This window comes from Myodes glareolus, chromosome 2, assembly GCF_982192425.1.
Source record: "Myodes glareolus chromosome 2, mMyoGla1.1, whole genome shotgun sequence".
NCBI lineage: Eukaryota > Metazoa > Chordata > Mammalia > Rodentia > Cricetidae > Myodes > Myodes glareolus.
The window spans coordinates 94,129,435-94,153,475 of NC_142027.1; the positions used below are offsets into that span (position 1 = coordinate 94,129,435).

Here is a 24,041-nt window from a genome sequence, read left to right on the forward strand (position 1 = left end):
TCAGCCTAGCCAGGCTTACAATGAGAGCCTTGGTTTGATTTTCTTCAGCTTGAGTTCCGTGGCTGCTGGAGAAAAGATTATCTTCCAGGGCACACTTAGAAACCTATAGACTGTTTATGCACATTTGGAGGCAGTCAGTTTTAACCCTGAGTCCTTCACCATATTTTGAGATGCTAGAAGCTGGTTAATTTTATCACACAACTCATTCTTTTCCTGGGTCAATTTATCAACAGACGCTAAGAGAAATCAGTCAGAATCATTATCCTTATTTGTCCATAAATTGTCAGAAGTTTAATAGACAGAGTCACTAAATTCTTTGCTTCTCACAAGAGGCAAATCAGGATATTCAAATGAATTTCTTTCAATAAGTTTATTAAATAATTTACACTATGAGTTTTCAGAGTTCTCCAAGCTTCTAGCAAAGGCTTCAGTAACTGTAGGTGTTAGCAAATTGGAAAGTCTTTTCCAGGTACTTATATAATTCATCCTTATACCTCTGTTGCTCTAGAACCACTCCTGGCACCTTGATCTGTATCAGTCAGGGTTCTCTGGAGAAACAGAACTGACTGAATGTATGTGGTATTTACAAGAGTGGTCCAGCTATCTAACAATGACTGTCCCCTAATGAAAAATTCAAGAACCCAATAGTTGTTTAGTTCACAAGACTGGATGTCTCAACTGGTCTTCAATGTTCATTATGATCCCAAAGAAATAGGCTCAAATCTCAGTGGAGCTATCAACTGGCCAGGAAGAGTGGGATCAAGCAGGCAAAGAGCCAAAGCTCCCTTCTTCCATGTCCTTTATAAAGGCCACCACCAGAAAGTGTGGTCCAGATTTAAGGTGGGTTTTCCCACCTCAAATAATCTAAAGAAGAAAAATCATCGCTTACCCAACAGCTTGGTTTTTAGTTAATATCAGATATAATCAAGGCAATAACGAGAAATAGCTATCATGCCCACCTTCCCTACGAGCCTGTCTCTACAGACATTAGAGAGACACATGGAGTGCCTTGTTTTGTTCTGTCTCTTTTTAATGTCTATACTAAGTTGAGCACTTTTATCTTACAGAGACAGATGGAATTTGAAGCCCAGGTATTCAAAGACCCGAATGATTTCCATGATATATGATTTCCTAAATGTATTGCTTTGAGTAAGTACAAAAGGAGCCACTTGAAGTTCATCTGTTCTTCTCGGCCCAGGAAATGCTGTGGGGAGATTCACATCATTTGTGTGTGTCTTAGTTCAGGCCTTCTTCAGACATGCTGGGTTCGGTAATACATGTTGACACTGCGAAAACTATTTTTACCACATGAACTCTGTTACGACACATACCTGTCATAAACCTCCAGATTAATCAAAGCAATGAACAAATTATATGGACATCACTTCTGGGTACAAATAGTCTTCATGTCGAAAGTAGTTTGAGTGCACACTGAAATATTGTTGAAACTACAGAGTTTCCTTCATAGCAACAAGTGATGAGGATGGTACTCAGAGACTAAGAACATGGCAGGCACTAGGGGCTACAGTAACACGGAGGAAGATCAGAGGAGCCTTCTGTTGTGCTTTCTTCTATGAGGCTTTACTTCACCAGCTAATAGGCATTGGAGGGCAAAGATTTTGTCATCCACACCATCATGGCCACCACAGCAGTAAGTGTTTTGCATGTAATGGGCCCTCAATAAATACTTCAGATTGGATTAGAAAACAGTAAAGCTCCATACGATTACTTCTTGTCCACGAGCAGAGAGGTCTTCTCTGTCGATGGGCCCAGCTTTCAGCTAATTTCTGGATGAACAGAGAGATCTGCTCTCTCCACGGGCCCAGCTTTCAATCAGTCTCTAGAGGCTCATTCAGCTCCTTCATTGCCGTCAGATGCCAGGGCCCTCTCAGCTATGATGTCCAGTGTCACACCACGCTAGCCTGGCTGTAGCCCCTTTACCACTTCTGTATGTTGTGCAGTGTCATGATTGCACACTGTCTGGATTTTCAGTGCAGAACCCATTACAGGGATCACATCATATTATATTCTAATGGGGCCTGCCAGTCATGGAATCTCGAAAGTTCCTGTGGGGCCGGTGGCCATCGTGTGGCACTGAAAGAACTCTCCTCCCCAGGTCTCCTAAGCTCCTTATGCCCTTTGGGATTCACAGGAGAGAAACTAAGGGGGCTGACAATGTGGTACCTACCCCTGAAGCATACAAGCTCTAGATAATATGTCAAAAAGCAAGTCCCCTTTCCTGTTATACATGCGTTACATTTGTGCAAAGGTTATATTGTATACAGAAATTGACTATTCCTAATAAGTAGAATAAGTAATTAACCATGCTGATATATGGGGCTCTACATGAGCATTCTTTCTATGAAAGTTATAAATAATAAAACACAATAATCTTTGTATTTCTATCATCATTCATCATTGGGAAATGTCAGCCAAAATGATGTGTAATTAAGATGTACATAATGTGTATACGTGCATTCGACTAAACAATTACTACTTAAAGTTTAGTAGGATACCTGTCGACACACATTTGTCTAGCCTAGTGCAGTCTGCCCTCGTGGTAAGTTTCAGGTGCATTGACTATATCTTCTGTTGAATAACTGAAATCCAGTACATCTTACTAATACCCCGTCCTTTCCACTTATTGATGGTCACAGCTACTCACCAACCCACTTTATGTTGCTGTGAGATTCTTAGCTTTAAATTCACATTAAAAAGGAGATTCTATAGCACTCATTTTCCCCTGTGTGGGGCATTTTGTGCTTTTGTAGTGTCCAGCTTATGCACAGTATTGCAAATTATATAAAATCCTATCTTAAAAGCTCACTAACATCTCACTTCGAATGCATATGAAATATATGTATGTAGATAATGATGGCAGTGTCCATTTCTGTCTAGTGGCAGACAGTTTGCTTCTGTACCATGAGAATGCTATGAAATGAACGCAAGATTCCAGCGTCACTCTGAACGATAGACTGAATTTCATTTGGTAGCTCTGTTTCCACTTCGCTTCCCTCTTTCATGATGGCTATCCTAATGTACACTTCTACCAGTGCTGTGAGGGTTCTTTTTTCCATAAACCATGAGCATGATTTTGTTATTTTTGTATGCCCTCAACCATTAGGCACTAAAACTGGGAAGGTGACACCATGATGTACTTTGGGCCCATTCTTCTCTGGAACGTGGCAACACTGGGTTTTTCATGTATATATAATTGTTGGCCGTTTGTGTAGATTTGCAAAGCACAAAGCTGGGGCCTTTGTTCAGTTTGCACTGCATCTTCTTGTGCAGTTGTGGCTCACAAAAAAAAACCCACAAGCTTAAGAAAACTAAAAAGCTAAAAGACTAAAATATTGATTAATATTCTGGTGAGTCCTTCCAGTTTTTCAAGGCCCGTCTCTGTGCACCTCTCAACATGTGCAGCTTTGCATGTGGTTCTGTGGAAACTGCATCCCTTCAAGAGGCTGCCTTGGGAACATTTTTCAGGGTGGTTAGGGTTTGTCCACAGCCTGGCTTGTCTCGCCTTCCATGTGTCAGTGGCACGGGCAGTGTCAGGTCTGCTGGTCACTGTGTAGAGTTAAGTTACTGTAGTGTTTGCTGTGGCATCGACTAATGGTGAACATCCTGCATGCAGGCCCATCTCGTGTGCTTCACAACTAGTTTTATTGGAGTGGCTGTGGAAGTAAATTGCTGCATTGAGGTCATGTGTGGTCCTGTGGCCCTCACAGATCTGCTCCTGGTCTAGAGACCACCAGTCTCATCACTGATAAGAGCAGTCTTCCCATTTCCTCTTAATGGGTGATTTGTGTCGTTTGTTTTATCACAATAGCTGTTTGCTTTCTGCTGCTGTGATAAAGACCATGACCAAAATCAACTTGGGAAGGAAAAGAACCTGGAGGGAAGAACTGAAACAGAAGCCGTGGAGGATGCTGCTTACTTGCTCCTTGTTGCTTGCTCGACCTGATTTCCTATATTACCCTAAAACACCTGCCTAGGAGTAGCACTGTCCACGGTGGGTTAGGCCCTTCCATGTCAATCATTCAACAACAACAACAAAAATGTGTCTCACAGACATGCCTATAGGCCAATTTTATGGAAGTATTTTCCTAGTCCTGTTTCCAGATGACACTGTTTTGGATCAAGTAGACCAGAGGATTAAAAACACACTGCATCCAAATTTTTATTGATTGTGTATTAAGTTCCATGTGAATAACCCTCCTTTTATATAATGTTGTTTAAATCTAAAAAATAAAAATAAAATACGAATAAAAAGTTCCAAACAAAATCAGTGCATCTTCAGATGATGCTGGCACATGACTCAAAGGGCATATAGGCCTTGTCCATTGACTTCCCAATACGCATGGAAGCACAGCTTCCGTGTTCCCATCCCCATGTGAATAAAACTTTCCCTTGCTACTGTGTCAAAGTTATTGGAAACTCTTAATTTCATTGCTGTGGCAACTCCAGTGATTTCAACAAACATCTCCTTTGATGCCAGGCATATCTAAACACACAAAGTTCTGTGGTGGACCAGCTGTCTCCCTTCTGGCCCATCCTGAGCCATCGTTCCGTGCTGCTGAGCTTGACTTGACTTACTACCAAAGCACAGCCAGCATTCAGGCTAGTCCCCTGCCTGCCCTGGGGTTACTGAGTTGGAATAATGAGGAGCATTTACATCTAGACAGGTTAGAGTATCATTCTTTGCTGGGGGTCCTTAAAACTTTCGCTTTCCTTTTCCTGCCATCAAAAAACCACCGTGGGTCCCTCTAAGATAAATACACACCATCCCACAAGCAGCACAGAGACTCTGTTTGGAAAAGTACTTTTTGGTACCTCCAGGATTTGAAAACCACCACCGAAAACTGGTAGCCCTGCATTCTTCTCCACAGGTATCTCTGTGGACAAGACAGAACTTGTAGGAAACTGGGCCTGCAATTGCTCACTCCGTGAAGTCATCCAATATGCATTAGGTTACCACTTTGTGCGATACAGGAAGAGTTGCTGTGGTCTAAATCAGTTGTCTGGCCTCTCATCTTTTGTGTAAATGATGACCTCACTCCAGGCATTGGCTGTATCATTACCTGTCATGGGGTCATGGTTGATGACCCCTCCCTTCCAACACATACAGGTACATCCATTTAAACCGAATGTTAATAAGGGGAGTTAAAATCAAATATGATAAAAGCATGGTGAATAAGTTCCTCAGCTGAGATCTAAGTAGCTCCTCAGGAATCCTAACTCTTGCCAGAGCTAATTGTCAGTTCTCATCAACTTTGACGAGAAGTTTGGGGTTTACACTGCAGGCAGGAGAGAAGAGAAAGACAGAGTATGAGAAAGAGAGAGAGAGAGAGAGAGAGAGAGAGAGAGAGAGAGAGAGAAGAGAAAAGGGAGTAGAAGAAAGAGGAAGAATAAAAGAGCCAGAGATAGGACCCACCAGTGTGTTAGTCACAGTTTGAAAACCTGTGACTTGTGGTTTCATGTCACCTTATCAGTGAGGCAGGTGTTCACTAGAGAGATATTCCAGCCTGTGCTATCTATCACTCTGTAGCCAGCCCAATCACACATGGAGCACATACGTCTCGGGGAACATGCTTATTTCATGGGGAATGTGAAAGCCATCACATTGAGATGCTTTGGCCAGGATAGCATCACCTGTCGGCAGCGGGTGATAACTCACAGCTTTCTATGTATCTCGTGCCTCCTACCTTGTTTGCCAGGAGAATTTTTTTTTTTTTATTTTTTTTTATTTTTTTTTTCTTTTTTTTTTATAGTAAATTTTATTAAATTATAAAAGTTTCCAATTCCGCCCCCCCTCCCAACACCCTCCCACTCCCCCCACTCCCCCCCTCCTTCCCCTCCGTCCCCCAGGGCAGTCAGGGTTTCCTGCCCTGTGGGAAGCTCCAGCTCCCTCCCCCTCCCTCCAGGTCCAGGAAGGCTAGCATCCAAACAGACTGGATCCCCAAAATCCAGCATATGCAGAGGAAACAGGTCCCAGTGTCATAGTCAATGGCTTTTCAGAAAGACCCCGGGCCAGCCACAGTCAGAGAATCCGGCCAAATTCCGAGAATCTGTCTAGATCACGTCCTCGTTCAGTCCCAGTCCGGCTGGCCCTGGTAAACTCTCATCAGATCCGTTCCCTTGTATCAGTGGGTGATAGCATCCCTCGCAGTACTGATTTCGTTTTTCATGTTCCTCCTCCTTCCGCTCCCCCTCCGGACCTCGGGGGGCTCAATCCGGTCCTCCAATGTGGGCCTCCGACTGCATAGCCGTCCTTCGCCAGAGGAAGGATCTATGGTGATAAGCAAAATATACATCAGTATGGTCATGGGCCACGGCCGATTCAGGCACCCTCTCCTCTGTCCAGAGAGCAATCTGGGGGATTTCTCCTTGGACCTGGGATCCCATATATAATCAAGTCTCCTGTAAACCCTAAAATGGCTCCCTTAGTTGAAATATATTGTTCCCTGATCCCATATTCATCCTACCTCCCTCCCCCCCCATCCCCGGCCACCAAGCTTTCCCCGTTCCTCCCCTACTCCCTTCTCTCTAGTCCTCTCCCCCTCCATCGACCCTCCCACCCCCCCATGCACCCGAGGTTACCTGGGACTCATGTATATTTCCTACCTCCTTGCCAGGAGAATTTTATCCCCCTAAGACACACATCCTCTTGTTTACTTTTATTTTCCTCCTGACTGCTCAATTCCACACTGGCCCTATTATGTGGCCCTTGACAGGCAGGCTCACTGGAGTGGGGACTTGTCAGCTTAATAAACATTTGAATGAAATACAATCTGCTTTTCCCTTAAAGTGAGATGCAGCTTCCAATTGTCTGTCCACAAGTGGTGAGGTCTTTGCATCTAGGAGCTACATCACACGGACTCTGGGACAATGAAGGGTCCACGAGACTGAAAGAAGAGAATACTGATGTCCTCTTGGGAGTTAGAACCTTCTGGGAGGAACCACCTGCTACTTCCATTAGCAGAGAAGTACAGAACAGACTGGAATACGCAAACCATTGGAGAAATGGTTCTTGGTGAATGCTTCATAAATATGCCAAGGCCAGAAAAGAACTAGAAGCAGCCCCGCAGCCTCAACTATTCTTTCTGTTCCCCATTATCTCATCCATTTCCCACAACTAACAGGTAAGGGTTAACATTATTGTTGGTTTTCGGACACAGACTGAGGAAACTGGACTTAAGATAATCTTGAAATTTGATATTTATTCACGACTGGCAATGAACACGCCCAAGATTTAAACTTTGTCAATTTCTATTGTTAAAGAAGAGCATCTGCTCCTGTAGCCTCATGCCTGCTGTGACCTGAGTATTCTATATTCCTGAAGAATCTTCCAATACATCCTGATGGCCGCAGTTTGTCGCTGCACTAAAATACTCATGCAATGGCAGCCACTGACTCTCCTTCCCTCAGCACTTCTTCGGATTTCCTGTTAGGAACGTAGGCACGTAGGCACTGTGCTTACCAGGCTTCCGGATGAGGTGGCTTCCATGCAGTTGTCACCAGGCTGTCCCTACCTTGGTGAATCCAAAGCCAGTCACCTGATCATGAAAAGAGAAGATAGGCTGGGCCATTGCTGAATTATGAAAAGAATAGAGAATTTAAGTTGGGCTCGTCTATTGGAGGACAGGGAATATTCCTTTATGGTCAATCATTGGTGATAACGGGGAGTATATCTGGAGAGGAAGGTGACAAAAACAAGAGGCTTTGAGGACTAACTGGCAAACACAAGAAACTATGGTATGGTGTTTACTACAACTAATGAATACAGTTTAAAGCTAAACTCAACCTTTAATGTGTCACTGAGGATGTAGCTCAGTGGTAGAGCACTTCCCTAGCATGCAGGAGGCCTTGGGTTTAATTCTCACTACAAACAAAACAAAACAAAACACCAAAATAGGTCAAAATGATTAAATGTGCTTTTTGCACTGACCCCAGTGTATATTACAGACTAATAAAGTTTGATTTGTGTGAAAGCATATAAACCTAAAACCCCACATGAACTTGTGCACAGTTAGTGAATGCCAGTGAATCTCTGCGCAGGCTCCGTGCTGCTGTCTTAACCAGGTACCATGCATCTGAACAAGGGAAATGAAAGTCACTGCGCTCTGTGGGTTTCTAATTACTTGATGTTGTATTTTAGTCCTTTCAATGCAGAAGAGCGCCCAACAGCCCTGGCACACTGTCTGGTATCCACCAGGAAGTGAGCAGACTCCCCATTTCCAGGTCTCTGGAATCAGGTTCCAATTTCCACATGATATGTGCTCACTTCTGCCACTGCAACTGAAGACAATACTAAATGGAAAAAGCATGTGCAAAAAGATTTCTTCTTCTTCTTCCAAGGAGGGCAAGGGAGGAAACCACAGAGCAGCTGTCTTATAAATGGCACTAGATAGAGCAGAAAGGGAGAAGGCAAACGATGGGGTAGGGATTCCGAGGGAAAGATTAGTTAAGAAAAAGACATTGTTTTCTTGCATGACTTTTCTTCTAAAGAGCAGCGGGAGAGAAGAGCTAAGGCTGCCGCGTTTCTGTGTCTTTCATGGGTGCGTGATTAGAGGGCATCAGGTGGCAGGAACGACAAGCTGGCCTCTCAAGGCTGTGGAGCAGGGCAGAGGAGGTGGAATGGGGCAGCAGGATGTAGAGCAGGCCAGGGCCTGTACCGAGTCCCAGGTATGTGCTGAGAGGCAGGCGCTGGCCCACAGCAGGTGCAGCACAGCCAGTGCCGAGCGGCCTCAGGAAAGGAAAACCTGCAGGTGCAGTCAGGACATGCCCTAAGCCTCCCCAGCCACGTGATTTTTCTGAATAGCTGTCCCATCCTCATTGTCTGTCTGCAAGATTATGGTTTGCAGTGGGAGGAGATGCAGGAGAGGGAGTGGTTTGGTGGAGTCTCCAGTCCTGGCAGCTTTGATGACACATAGGCTGCTGCAGAGTTTGGGGGTGCCTGAGGGGGTGCAACAGCTTTAGACTCTCTGACAAGTTGACCTAGCTTAGGCCATGGTGATGAAGATGTCCCATATGATCTGCTTTGCAAAGCACCCCCTCATTAACCCATGGCTGTGAAACACAGGACAGAATGCCATCGTCTTCTGACCTGGGCGATGCCCACTGTCTTCCACACCCAAGACTGACTCTGTCTTGTAACCCCACTCACTGCCCACAGTTCTGAGAATTTCCTGTGGCTTTCTGAACTCTCTATGTGTATCCAAGTAAGAACTAGGTCTGGCTGCAAATGGAGGGTGTGCAGCATTTTTTTAAATCTACCTCTCAGTCTTTCCCATGGCCTACAATCAGAAGTAGTTTCACAAATAAGCAATCGTTTTCTGCAGCTGGAAACAGAAGGGCTTATGAAAAGGGGTCTGGGGACTGAGGAGACGAGGGCACTCACATATAACCATTGTTGTAGCATTGATGTGAGCAACCCAAGATGGTGGAAAGATCAGACCAAGGCCTTCCACCACATGGTTGGAGCTGGGGTGGGGGTGCAGAAAATAAAGTGTTAGGCCATAAAGCAGGCTCTAGATCAAAAGTCACAGAAAACAGGGAGCAACTGGGTTCTTTCAAAATGATGCCCGAAGGAAGCAATGCAGATCCCAAAGAACCCCAAAAGACACAGCCTGGAGAGAAACCGGAGGTAACTGGTGGAGGAACAAGTTACTGAGGAAGCTCTTGGGAGGAGAGAGGAAGCTGCATAGATGCTACCTGGTAGGAGAGGTAGTGGATGAGGGCCTGGAGGTGAGAAAGGAGAACCTAAGGCCATACCCCGTTGGTGGGGATGTTCTGGGAAGTCGCATGCTAAAGGATCCTCCATACTTCCATAGGCAGATTTCAGAGGCTCCCGGTGGCATTTGACATCTAGGCAACAAGAGAGCTTCAAGACATCTGGTCTGTGTGAAAGGGCCAGGGTTCCCTCAGACTCATCCCTTCTTCCCTAGGCTTCCCTTTACCTCCTCTGCACACTTTCCTGGCTGCCTCAATTCACGGGAAGAGCACCCAGTGCAACCTCCAGAGTCCAGCTGTTTCTGGGGAGAATGTAAGAGTATGATACCCTGGGAAGTAAACTCCTCAATCCGGGAAAATGAGCAAGAAGAATGAGAACGTAAGAGCTGACCGCCAGGATGGAGAGGGAAGGAGTGGGGAGGGAAGGAGAGATGGGGGAAACAGAGATGGGGAGGACAGAAAGAAAGACGAGATAAAGAAATAAACCCTGCCTCTGGTCACAAGAAACCAAAGATGGGTGAACTGTCCTAAGCTGCAGGTGAGCTAGGGATATGACACCTTTATTTCCCCTCCTGCTGGAGCAGCTGCCTATGCTGGGAGCTTGAAATTTGCACTATGCTTTTTTTTTTGAACCCCACCCTCATGACTAGATCTGAGTAAGACTTCCTTAGCATCATTCTAGCGGCTGAGTACCCTCCCCCAACCCCAGATGACTAAGCTCCACCCAGCCTACAGCCTTGGGGCACAGGCCCAACAGCCTGGTGAGACCACAGCCCTATTCAGGTGCCTTGAGCACATAGCTGTAGTGTTTGCTGTGGAATTGGGAGTTCCATCAAAATACCAGTCATGGTAAGGAAGTTTTAAGTGATTAGAATAAAAACACTTTTTCAAGGGGGCTGATATATACAAGATGCTCTAGAAACACCAGCTTCCGTGACTATTAAATGGAGATATTTCTCATGTAAAGATCTGTGTGCTTTGGCATATTTCACTGTTTTGACATATCTTCCCACTCAGTGTCACGTTACCAAGAGTGGCTATGATTTCAGCAACTAGCTTGGTCATCTCCCAGAACTCTCTGACTACAGAGGGCCACCTGCTGCTGGCCCATCTTCAGCTCTTGAAAAGAACTGGAGTTCCGCCAGGAATCAGCACCCTTCTTGGGCATGCCTGGAGGGAGCCTAGACAGGTGGCGTTTGGCTTCCCTGAGTAGGTGATTGAGACATTCCTCATTAGATGTTGCACAAATACCTTCCCTATGAAAGTACTCAACTCAGAACATAATGGTCCCCTCTCAGAGAGTGCTGACTCCACATCAAATCAATATCCCTCTCAATCATGCTGTCTTTATAAAAATAATGCCCCAGGCACACACAGGTTGCTGTGAAAAAAAGTCTTTTCTCCACCTGTTATTAGGCGCTCAGCTAGTAGGCTATGCGAGCTTTTGAGCAGTTTGGAATCTGCTCTTAGCAAGCTGTGGCTGCAGCCTTCCTTCCCCACGTCTCCTCTGTGTGTCTGTGTCGGGAATGTGTACATGGACATGCACCGATGCAGCAAACTCACTTCCACATTCAGTGAGCCCCACTCCTCTGAGACCTGTGTCCTTGCTTCCGTCTGTTGCTGCAGCTTCCTTCATGTCCTGCAAGTGAGGACAGCAAACTTCTCCACATAGTCTTTTGTCAGCTTGTTGGCCTCCCTAGATACCTCCTGGAAGAGAGGAGGCAGACTGACCCTATAGCCAGGTAATATGAAGTCGGTGCCGTCTGAAGAACAAGGGTGGAGGATGAGCCTCTAGGCTCTGACTACGTTCTTTTTTACTCTTGGCAGCACTGAATGTGGCTGCCCACATGCACTCCAGACTCCCATGTATGAGTGCAGCAGGGAGTCTGGTGGACACTGGCTGTGGAGATCCAGGATGGCAAAGTGGGGCCTAAGTCTGTTAGGCTGTAGCTTATTTTTTTCTTTATTTTTTTAAGTTCTTTATATTTATTCTTTGTGTCTTTCACATTATGCTTCATGACACTATCTCCACCCCCACCCCCCCCCCCAAAAAAATTAAGAGAAACAAAGGAAAAAATAAGAAGGGAAAATTTTCATCATGGAAGCAACAGTGTGGTGCAGTCAGTCACACTGCAAAACCCTTTATCCATACATTTTCATCGCAAAGAATCATCGGCTGGTCTCTGCTACACCATCAGCACTGGACCCTCACTGGGATTCATCCTGGACATCCCGTTACTGCTCTCTGTCATGGAGATCCTATAGCCCTGAGTCTGGAAGGCACCCTCAACCCTCTCCCCCACCCCAGTACTCCAGCAGATCACAGATGGGGTGGCTGTTGGGCTGGGCCAACGCATAGCCATGGCTCTGGGCCTGGGTAGTTGCAGGGTTGGTCAGTCTGGCCAGCTCTCCCCTGTCTTCACCACCAGGGTGAGTTCTCCAGAACTGCCCTGTATAGTTCAGCCCTTACAGCGATGTGCAAGGGGCAGAGCCCGTTCTTCGGCTTTTGCATCCTCAGGGTGGGTTATCCCATACCTACACTTTCAGGGCCAGCTCTACTGTGCTGTTCGGGCATGGTGTAGGGCTGCATTCCTGAGGGCTGCCGCTCGTGAAGCAGCGACAGCTCTCCTGCTCTTAGGAACTCAGAGCCGGCTCTTCCACCTGCCTCAAGGTATTGATGGGTGGGAGTGGGGAGCATCTTTTCCCCGGCCATGCTACCACATGACAGATGAGTAATGGGGACAGTTCTCCCATGCTCACAACATCAGGGCTGGCTCATCCACACCTCCATTGACATGGTCAGTTCTAGTGTGCCGCCTGGGAAAGACGTAGGGCCCCTTCCTAAGTATTGAAGCTGATAAGGGGAAGAGTCAGCTCTCTCATCTGTTGCAGGTGGTAAGGGGCAAAGGGTAAGGGAGACATCTTTCCCCCATCCACGCTGCTACATGGCAGTAGTGGGAACAGCTTTCTCATGCTCACAACTGCAGGGCTGGCTCACCCAGTCTTCCACCAACAGGATTGGTCTTATTGTGCTGCCGAGGCAAGGGGCAGGGACAACCCTCCTGCTCTTGTGACCTCAGGCTGTCGCGTCTTACATTCTGCTCCACAGCACATATGGTGTCACATAACTAAACTGCGGGGTACTAAAAATTTAGCAGCAATACAAGATCATTAACTGTGCAGGATGTCCAGGCCTTGCAGGAGGCGCTCAACCTGGCGTCACACAGCCCCACTGAAACCCTGGTTGCTGCTCTCCCCCCACACAGCGTGCTTACTCTGTGCATGCCCTAAAGTTGCACAGTGCCACCGAACATTTCTGGAACCACCTCGTCTCAGTGTAGTGACCATGAAATGTTAGGGGTTGCCTTGTTTTTACTTAAAAACATCAACACTTCTGCTCTTACAGAAGCACAGTGGTTTAATTGTGGTAAACAAAGACATACTTTCCACATCATTCCTCCATGTATAAGATATCTTAGAAATATATTGTGTTAGAATGTTACATTTTAGGTTTTCTATTGGCATTGCTGATTTAAATTTCATAAAAATTATCATCAAATGAATTTGGGGTTGGAATTAGAACAAAATTCAACAATTTATAAAATGGTCCTTACTATGCGTCTACCATCTGTTACACTATGTATGAATGTATGTTTGCATGTATGTAAAGAGATATTCTTGGCATTGGTGATCACAAAAATCAAAATATAGAACAACTCTAACAACAGTAAAGATATTCAGCCACAACTTTTAATTCCATATGTAAAAACAAATAAGCAGGCCCATCAGTAGTAAATGCACGTTTTCATCTTTTATAAAGGGCAAAGTTATATATGTGCCAACACACTATTTTCAAATAAATTTCGGATTCATCAGTAACCATTCGATTTTGTACCTATTTTATATACCCATATAACTAGAGTCACATACTAAAAATTTCTCAGATGAAAAAGAGTTATGATTGGGAAAGGAAGGCCTTTACCAGGCCACATAAACCTTCTGCAGTCATTAAATTGACTCTTGCAAACATTTGTGAAGAGAAAGCTGTTATTGGCCACAATGCTAATCCCTATAGAGCAGAGAGAAACAAAATTATGCTTCATGGATGCCATCGGGACAGATGAATGTGAGCAGGAGAGAGAAGCAAGAGTGAGAAAGACAACTGAACCATGAGAAAAGAGGGCCATAGGAATCTGCTCGTGTCTAGGTGTTGCTAGGCACACTAAAGCCAACAGTGAGCTTTCCTTGAGGTAAACACACCTCTGGTGTCAGGAAGGGAAAAGCTCAGCACAAACACCGGAAAAATCAAGCCAGACGGTAATCCTGATGGAGCCAGCAGAGGCTTCTAGACTATGTCAGTGTCTTGTGTGTTCTGCCCATGTGGTGCATAACCAAGCTCCATTCTCGAGAAGGCAGCAAGTGGAGCAGCTCCTTTGGGGGCTATCATTTTAGGAACCATGAATATCTCTGATCTGGGCTTCTGTGAGGAGAGAACATATATGGATCCAGAAAGCTGTCTTCTCTTTGAAGGCAGTTCATAATAAACTCACATAGACATGTGGGAAGCTCAGCGCTGGACTCCCCAAAGCAAGACTTCAGCTTTGGGAATGATATGGTAAACTACAAGAGAACTCACCATGTCACAGAGAATAAGGAAAGCCAAGGATTAATTCAGTTGCATCAAGTTCTTAAAGAAAAGCAATCAGTCTCTCAACAAATGGAAGTTGTTGAAAGGCAGCTGGTAGCCTAATTTTATACACACCCGAAGAAACCTTGGATAAAAGGAATTGGTCTTTGTTGCAGATAGGAAGAGTCCAGGAGCCCATCATCAGGAAGAATACTTTGGTGGCTGATAGCCCTGCAAGGAGAAAGCATTTCTTTCCTTGTAGAAATACAGTAAGACAGTCTGATTCATAGCTACTGGGAAAGGTAAGACTACCTGCCAGTGGGATGCTCTTGAAGAACAACCAGTAAACTTAACGTTTCAGTGGTTCTCAACCTGTGGGTCATAGCCCCTTTGGGGTCTCATATTGGACATCCTGCATATCAGATATTTACACTACAATTCACAGCAGTAGCAACATTACAATTTTGAGGTAGCAACAAAATTATTTTGCGGTTGGGGAGGGTCGCCATAATATGAGGAACTGTCTTAAAGAGTTGCAGCCTTAAGAAGGCTGAGAACTACTGGATTAGGCCCAGTGTGCCCATGAGGTAGACAGAAGTCCTGTACTGTCCCTTTTTTCTACCTGCATTCCTAATTGTGGAAGGCTCCATAGAAACCTTGGGAGCTACAACAGGGAGTGCCCAAGACACGCACTAATCCCCTCAACATGTCATTACATCTGCATGCATTTGCCTGCAGCCTGTAGGCACAGAACAACCCTCTCTGCCTCAGTAATTTGTGGCTTGCTCTGTACCTCAGGCTGTCATTTAATCTATCAGGAAAATTCCCCCCAACACACTGCTTTCTGTTTATTTCTGCCTCCGTTTTGCTCTTCATACCCTACGCTCCCTGAATTGGATGGCCCTGGCCACCGGCACAGAGTCCCCTGCCCATGGACTTGTCGAGCGAAAAAGCATTTAGGTGTGGGGGGAAAGTACAGCTCTGCCTGCTCCCTTCACCTGGGGAGGTGCTTGCTATCTTCCCTCTTTGCAACACCAGAGTTCCTTGACATGAGTGACTGAACCTAAAAGCCATTCACCTATCATCTATGTAGCAGGTGTGATCTTCTCCAAGAAAGTTCGGGGAAAACCTAAATGCCCACCAGGGAAGGTTCAAGAGGACTCTAAGTTGCTGGCACAAGAGAATTTATAGTAGACACACCGCGGTGTTGGTCAGGAAAGTTGGTGGCACCTGTCGTATCATGTGTAGCAAACCTTTCTTGCTGCTGAGTGCCGACTGACAAACCACAGCAACAAAATTATTGCAGGCCCTTGAAAGCTGACTTCCTTGGGGATTCAGCCTGTGATGGGGAAGTTCAGAAGAACAGGACCATTATGTCGCCTGTCTCCTTTGTGACCCTTTCCCTGCCCGTGGGCAGCCTAATGCCTACTCATTTCTTTGCACTCCCTTGTCTCTGTGAATAAATCCGCCTGTGGACATCAATTGGCGCTTGTATATGATATAAAACTTCAACATCTAGCTGCAAATACCTTGTTGCTGGTTTGTTTGTTTGTTTTTTTAATAGAAAGCTTGCATGTCGGTTCTAAAAAGAAACAATTGACCGTAAAAGAGCCTGCTACAGCTGCCCATCCCTGTTGAACGGAAGGAATGGGCTCATCACTCTTCTAAGCTTGTCTGGTATACGCAGGTAGGAGCCCATAACCGTGAGACTGATTTGCTGACAGAAGCACACAGAACCATGGCAAGCACTGTCCTACCATTCCCGTGTCAGCGAGACAGGCAAAACATTGCTGCATTTCTGTTTCTTCTCTGGGGCCACAATTAGAGGACATCAGGAGGGGGCGGCAGGAGAGAAGGGCAGAAGAGCTAAGGCTGCCGCTTTTCTGTGTCTTTCATGGGTGCGTGATTAGAGGGCATCAGGTGGCAGGAACAACAAGCTGGCCTCTCAAGGCTGTGGAGCAGGGCAGAGGAGGTGGAATGGGGCAGCAGGATGTAGAGCAGGCCAGGGCCTGTACCGAGTCCCAGGTATGTGCTGAGAGGCAGGCGCTGGCCCACAGCAGGTGCAGCACAGCCAGTGCCGAGCGGCCTCAGGAAAGGAAAACCTGCAGGTGCAGTCAGGACATGCCCTAAGCCTCCCCAGCCACGCGATTTTTCTGAATAGCTATCCTATCCTCATTGTCTGTCTGCAAGATTATGGTTTGCAGTGGGAGGAGATGCAGGAGAGGGAGTGGTTTGGTGGAGTCTCCAGTCCTGGCAGCTTTGATGACACATAGGCTGCTGTAGAGTTTGGGGGGGCCTGAGGGGGTGGAGCAGCCTGGAGGTCTGATGGTGAGTACGTTAGATAACTGTGCTGAAGGAGGGGTGTCAGTGAATACCCTGGCAAGCCTCCAGATAGCCCCTTGTCACCAGGGAGAATACGTGTCTCTTGACATCCCAGCCTCTTGCCTTCTAAAATGGGCTTTGATCCTAGGCCAGTGTCTAATATGTCTCCCATTTGCTTTGTGAGAAAGTGGCAAGCAACACTCAAGCAAGCAAAGTGCTCCAAAGTAAATGTAAAATTGAACCCCTTCATCAGTGCGGCTGCTTGTGGTGAAGATTTCAGCACTATTGAAGAGGGGCAGGGCATATGATCTCTGTACACAGGAGCATGGAGGAAGGTCTGTGTCATCCTGTGGTCATTCTGCGCTTTACTTCTTTTTCCTTCTCACATATTTTCTTTTCTCTCAGTAAATCCACAAAAACACAAACATCACCAGCTCTGTCGGCTGCTGTTCCCCGTGACCCAATGGACAGGAGTAAGTCTGAATTTGTTAAAGGTACAAATGCCTGGATCCCAAGACATTGTGGAGTAGAAAACACCCCTCCAAATCAGATCTCTGGTGAGTTCTTGTGCTTAGGCTATGATGACTCTCAAGAAAGCTAATGGGACACCACTTTGCATACAAAAATATAAAGCAAGGGGCCAGGTTTGTTTCTCAAAACCTGATACATCCCCGAAGGCCTGTGACATATTACATGGATTCAAGGAAAGGAATCGGTGTTTTTATTCCATCCATAAGGACTGAACATAACATAGGCTGAAATAGCTTCCTGTTCGCTTTGGACTTCAAGCAAAATTAAACATACTTCTGAGAAAACAGAAGAGGTCAACCATGGGCTTTCCTGCATCTACAACTGAGAAGTGCTTTCCTTTGCCTGGAAGAGCCTGTTCGATGTCTGTCTTTGAGCACTGTGCGTGTGAGTAAGTAGCTTTCTAAAAGGGACACACCCGAACAGATTCCAAATGACAGCAACATTAGTTTGCTGTAAGCATGTACTATATGTACTGCCACAAGCTACAACAGTCAGCCAAGCGGTCACCGTCTGTAAGACTGCTGCATTGCTCTGCGGAGAGCTGTGTGGAAGTTGGTGATCGAGGGCGGCGCTGGGGGAAGGAAGTGATTGTCTCAGTTCTTCTCACAGTGCAATAGTGCGGATTCCCAAACTCCTTGCTACCACACATTCCCAGCAAAAGAGGACGTGCGTGCTCAAACCGGGGTAAAATTACATGATGATCTCAGCTCCAGCTGAGATAGTTTTTCCTTCTTCAGCAAGTCACCACAGTTTAGATAAGGCAGTTTTTTGCCGTCTAGGAAAGGGTGTCAAAGCAGGTGGCGCCTCTGAAAGCTGGCTGTAACATTCTGAGAAGCCCCCGAGAGTCTAGCTCCTTCAAGTCACTTCAGCCTGTATGTTTGGACACTTGGCCTCACCACATGTCCCTATATCTTATCGCTCCCCAGAGTGGGCTTCCTTCTGCCCACAAAACTCCAACTTCTCCTCTCCACCAAATTTCTCTTCCTTTATGACACTATCTTGATCTCTACCAAGAAGTCAGAGCACCCCAGGTTCCACATGCAAGCATCTCACCCTCAGCAAAAGACTTTGAGTTACTCATCTACACGAGTATCACTGAGGCCCTAGACACAATCACTTCATGTCTTGTCTAGTGTATAAAAATCACCATTTGAGGGACAGAGCAACAATGAGTGTTCTCAATCCCAAATCGTAGACTTTAGAGGCTCTGGAGTCTCTCATGGCCCCCTGGATTTCAGCAATTCTTTCCTTATGAGGAATAAGCATCCATATCGATAATCTGCTGTATGCTGGCTTCATAGTGTCCACGGCATAGCTGGCGTGCCATTCTAGGGACTGATAGTAACTGAAGGCATTCTCTTTGATACCAATCTCAGCTTTTTAAACCTTGATCATGATTCTCTGGATTCTGCGTCTAAAACTCAGTGTCCCTTGACACTCCTTCATGCCATACTCTCATGTCCAGGCTCCCAACATTTTGTCCTCTCTTTATGGCATTTTCTGCCCTTCTCTTCCTTCGAATAATGTATTCATGCATGAGACTTGCCTCTAGCTTAGCCTCAGAATGTCTCTAGTGCTCTGTTTTCCTGCGCCACTGGCTGTATTTAGCCCTCCGTAGGTCCTGCCCGGAAGTGTCTATACACTCTACAAAACATTACCTTTGCAGGGCACAGAACAGATATGGTACTCGTGCCCTCTCCACAGCAATAAGTGTCATTTTTCTGTCCCCTCATTAAGATACTATTAGGAGAGCTAGGTAGAGCTGAGGGCGTGTCATTAGACACAGAGGAGCCTGCCATATTGAGCAATGGGAGAACTCAAGATGCAGGGCTAAGACTTGAAAGGTTTACCCGCCACTGTTAGCTCACACCAAAGCTTCACGCCTGGACTGCAGGCCACTCAGACCCAGCATAAGACGTTGACTCCGAGAGAAGCAGGCAAGGACTGTGCATCTCGAGGCACATTCTGAAAGATGGCTCACAGAAACCCAATCACTACCATTTTTAACCCATTCACCTCTCCTTCATAGACTGACTCCAGCCACCTTGAGATGTGCTCCATTTCTTCTATGACTCTTCTTCAATGCTAGAATTAAATCTGAGAAAAAGAAGTATAGGAATTCCCTCCTTCCTTCTTTGAATCCTGGGCCTTCTGTGTCTTTACCAGCAATGTGGCATGATTTTCCCAGATTCTAAGAAACTGGGAAGATTGTATATGTACCAATGCCCCACGCTTGTGCTGGTGCCGGTGAAGGCACTGACTGCCTCAGTCTGGCTAACACCATGCAGCGGGTGCTCCAGGAATGCTGTTCTATTGATTGGGGAAAAGAACTCACGATAAAGCAAATGTAACCTTTCATAACGATGCATTAGGAACGTAATTCTGAAGGCCAGGGTTTCTTGTAAGACAGGACACTTATTTTGTAGGGTTATCTTGGTCACCCTGCAGTCTAATTTCCTAAAAAGCAAGGGTTATAGAGCCTTATTTTGAGCCCAAAGTTGACAAGGTTAGAGTCCTCGTGCCTCATCCCAGGGAACTGCAGCGTTTTTATGATTTGTGTGGCATTTTAATACTTTGCAGATCACTTTTATATCTGTGACTTCATTTGATCTTTACAGGCAGCTTGGAGGTAGATGGAGCAGATGTGGTGACGAACAGATGAGTGTACCTACGTCCAGAGAGGTCAGCAGACCTTAGCTCCAGACTCGAAAAGAGAAGCAGAGTCTGTGCTTACAGTCTGGTAGAAGGAACAGACTTCACACATGACCAAACAGAGGCTTTTGTGTCCTCAGTGCTGTCTCACAGGTAGCTAGCTCCCTTTCCAGTGCTTGTGGGTAGCAGAGGGAAGACTCTGAAGAGGCGTCTGACCCCAAGTAGCCAGGGCCAGAGACACTGGAGTCCAGACCTTCGCAAACACTGCAGGTTCTGCGGGGATGAAAGGAGGGTTAAGTAAGTGAGCTACAGTAATTACGTTGGCTTTAATGGAGCAATACCTGCTTTTGTTGTGCTGTGGTGCAAAGACCTAATTATTCAAACGCAGCCATTAGTTCCCACACAGCAAAGATGACGGCAGATGTTAGAAAGATAGCATCTCTTGGCCACTTGCCCACCAGGCCCAGCTTCTAAGGCTCTCCAAATACAAGGGGAGCTCTGCCAGAAACATCTACCACATATCATTGGACACCAGAGCCTAGAGGTGACCAGCGACATCTGGAAGAAAAAGGAACAGTTATGGTAGTGAATGTCCTGCCTTCTCCAGCTTCCTAGTGAACCAGGGGTAGCTGGACTGGTGGCCTTGACTACCTGGGGCCTACTGTGTCCTGCTCAGTTTTTCACACAGACCAGTAACTTCCACCAGGGCACGGGAACCCATTTCACACATATGCACAAAGATGGAAACGAAACATTCATTTTATCAGAGGACAAAATGTACTCAGAACTCGGAAACCCGTCCAACTTCTTGCTGCCACCACCAGGAGGGGAAAAAAGTGACGGGCTGAATTGTAGGTACACTATTGCTCAAACTCGGGCACTCAAAAGCAGGCACCAGCCTGCCTGCATTTTTCCTATCCCAGCCCTTCAGTGAGTAACTGTTAGGAAAACACAAAGAGCTTTTAAAAGTTCAAAGAATTTTTTACCTGACTGCATCATTATTACCACCAAACTCCTCAATACTCTGATTTTTATAAACTAAAACAAATAAATAAAAAATTTGTGTTGAGAGGAGACCAACAGGGTTTCTTTGTGCCAACCATAACAACAAAATTTCCTAGAGGAGGGCCTTTAGTGCTTTCTAATTTTCTCCTGGGTGTGTAAAATTTACATATACATCCACACCCTCACACATATCCGCACACATTCATACACACACACATGTACACTCACACACACTGGTTCTCTCTCTCTCTCTCTCTCTCTCTCTCTCTCACACACACACACACACACACACACACACACACACACACACACTGGTACTCTCTCTCACACACACACACGTACACTCAACACTGGTTCTCTCTCTCTCTCTCTCTCTCTCTCACACACACACACACACACAGTCTCTGTAGTATGCACCCTGCCTAGAAGTTGGTGACCTGAAAGCAGAAGCAGGAATGTCTCTGTCCAAAGTCTTGGGTTGGGTTTCCCTCTGGCTTCTCCTGTGTCCACCAACAACAGAAGGAATGTTCACTTTTCTGAAAAGCGGTAGACTGAAGAGTTCTAGATGTAAAAAGAAAAATATAGAAGGGCTAAAAATGTCTCTCAGTGGTAAAGCACTTTCATGACACTCTGGCCTTGATCCCCAGCACTGAAGGAAGGAAGCCTGGAGGGAGGGATTGGAAAACAGATCAGTTGTAATAATAAGTCAGGTCTTGTCCTGGCATCGAGGATTTGGCATGAACAACATCGTGCTATGCTAAGCTGAGAAACTTATACACTCCAAATGGAAGCGAACAGCGCAGCCTCCGCACGGCACTGACAGGCTCCGCTGGTGAGGAATGGCCAACTCAGGGTTGTGTTACCATTGTGAGATGTAAATTCAAGCCCGCAAGGATGAAGGATGAGTACTCGCTTCTTAGGGGAACTTGAGCCTCATAAAAGCTGCAGAGGCCAAAAGAGTTTTCCAAGTATGTCAGCTCTAAAACAGCACCCAGTAAAATTGACTAATGCTTTAAATTTAATTAAAAATAGTCAAAATGGTAGCTATGAGAAATAGTAAGGCATGTGGCCCCTTACTAAGAACAGGAACAATTCCCCATGTCTGATCAAGACCTGAAATAGCACCTGAATCCTTCATAACAGTCCTTAGAGTTCAGACCAGGGAGGGAGTGAAGCCCTTATGAATCAAAAGCTGTATGCAAGGTTCTGTATGCAAGGAACACAGAGCTCCATAGTTCCCAGGTCTTGAAGTTAGGGAGCTGCTGGGAACAGGGCTGACAGGAAATGAAATTAGGCTCCTCTCTTTCCAGCCTACAGAAAAGGACTAAGGCAGGGGAATAAAGAATCTAGAGTCTTCAATCTAGAAAGCAGCACAGACCCAGGGGTCCAGCTCTGCTTATTGCCTACAGAAGCAACTCTTATCAATGCACAGTAAAACAACATCCTCTGTGCAGATGAGAGTCTAGAGCTGAGTCTTGGATGGCATCTCCAAACCCCTCCCCACAAAGCCATCTCCTCCCTCTCTGGTCACAGTCTTCTGTCCTCCAGTTCAGTCAAATCCCTACTGCCACCCAAATAACCAATCTCCGTCGTCTTCTAAGATTAGCTTTTCCAAAAGGTAAGCTTGTCTTTTTCTCTTTCGCCACAGAACATAGCAGAGCAAAGCTGGGACAGCCCTGGCATCAACAGGCAAAGGCACAGCCCTGGGCAGAGTAAAACTGCTCAGGAACAGAGATAATGAAGAGGACACTTCCATCTGCAATGCGTGCACCCCCCTCCCCCACCCCCAGGCTGGGTGTGTGGGCCCCAGCCTCTGTCTTCATGAATGTTCATCTTAAGAAGCATGGCTTTAGGTGGTCATGTAACCGCTTGCTGGGACCAAAGGCCAAGCCCACATGCCCGCAGGGGACAGAATTCCTCTGCATACAGGAATGTTTTCCACTGTATTTTCACTAGGAGGGCAACTCTGAGACCAGCTGAATTGATGAAACAGACCTGTGTGGTGCCAGGAGCCAGGTAGATGTGGGGCTCTGGGGTGTAGCGAATGAACTGCGGGGAGGCAGGGCTTGTGGTAAGTTTGGGGAAGTTTCTGGCAGGCTTTCCAGACAACCATGAATACCTGAGAGCATGTTCAGGGGCTTGTGGCCCGTCTGTGTGCAGACTGCTGAACTTCTACGGAGCCTATGAATTCATTTTAAAACTAGTGTCATAAATACACAAAATACATGGGGTTAGAGAAAAGCAACCCTGCTGTAGCAATTGTAGCCAAACATTCCACAATGAAGAACGCCCCAGGAAGCTCAAGGACCTACGTTTTGGTGTAAAATGTAAACTTTCAAAAGCAGAGATGTTGTGAGATACGCCTTGCTACTCTCAGATGATCATGGGCTACGTGATGGTCACTTGTGCTAAGAGACACCTGGTTCCATGCAGAATCCAATTCAAATGACTGAAAGCATCTTGGAAAAGAGCACAAGCCCCTTAGATGCTTGTATTATAAGCAAAGGCAAGTCAAAAATGTGACTTCCATATGCAAAGACATCTCTGTAGAGTAATATTTTGATAAAACTTTTAGACCAGATTTGTTAATAAATGAATCAATACATTATTTTGCATCTTCTTAGAGAATTACCAAAAAAAAAAGCAACAAAATAAAACTAGAGGTTATTCCCTCAGAGACAGGGATTTTTTGTTTTTTTGTTTTGTTTTATTTTGTTTTGTTTTGTTTGTTTTGTTTTTGGACAAGATGTTACTACGTAGGCAAAGCTAGCATTACCTCTCCAGAGCCAGGGCATCAGGCGTGTGCCATCACACCTGGCTCTCAAGGACTGCGGTCTGGTAGCTTTTGTCTTCGTAGAGGTGTCCAGTGTTAGACATGCCTGTGGCGCTTGGAAGCCCGGTGAGCCCAGCGTCTCAGTAAGAATTGCCCTCACCTGACTGAGGCACGGCTCACCTGCTCCAGCAAGGCACTGCACCCCCAGCAGGCACCTGCGGGTGAGGATGTTCTCATTACCCTCAGCTATGTATACAAGCGAGTCCTGGCCTGCTGAGAGTTGCCTCAGGTAATCACAGACCCAGACGCACGGCGCTGAAGAGGTGCCAAGGAGCCAAGTGCCACCTACACCCTGCATCCCACAACCAGCTTCAGGAACCCAGCACTCCAGCCGAAAGA

At 46.1% G+C, this 24,041-nt stretch overlaps 1 protein-coding gene across 13 annotated transcripts in view; it reads left to right on the plus strand.

Annotated features, from left to right (window-relative positions):
- Clxn (calaxin) overlaps window positions 1-23,475 on the plus strand; it is a 41,361-nt gene extending 17,886 nt beyond the window's left edge. For 2 of the 13 annotated variants that reach the window (XM_087903147.1, XM_087903152.1), the window contains 2 exons: window positions 1,068-1,149; window positions 3,830-3,961. In XM_087903147.1, coding sequence (XP_087759273.1) covers window positions 1,068-1,127 — 60 coding nt within the window. In that variant the 3' untranslated portion in view covers window positions 1,128-1,149; window positions 3,830-3,961. Of the gene's footprint in view, window positions 1-1,067; window positions 2,737-3,829; window positions 4,431-6,808; window positions 8,013-9,947; window positions 10,699-22,517 lie in introns of those variants that run through there. The other 11 variants (XR_015737077.1, XM_087903146.1, XR_015737075.1 and 8 more) reach the window with 7 other exon arrangements.
- Window positions 23,476-24,041: the final 566 nt, after the last annotated feature.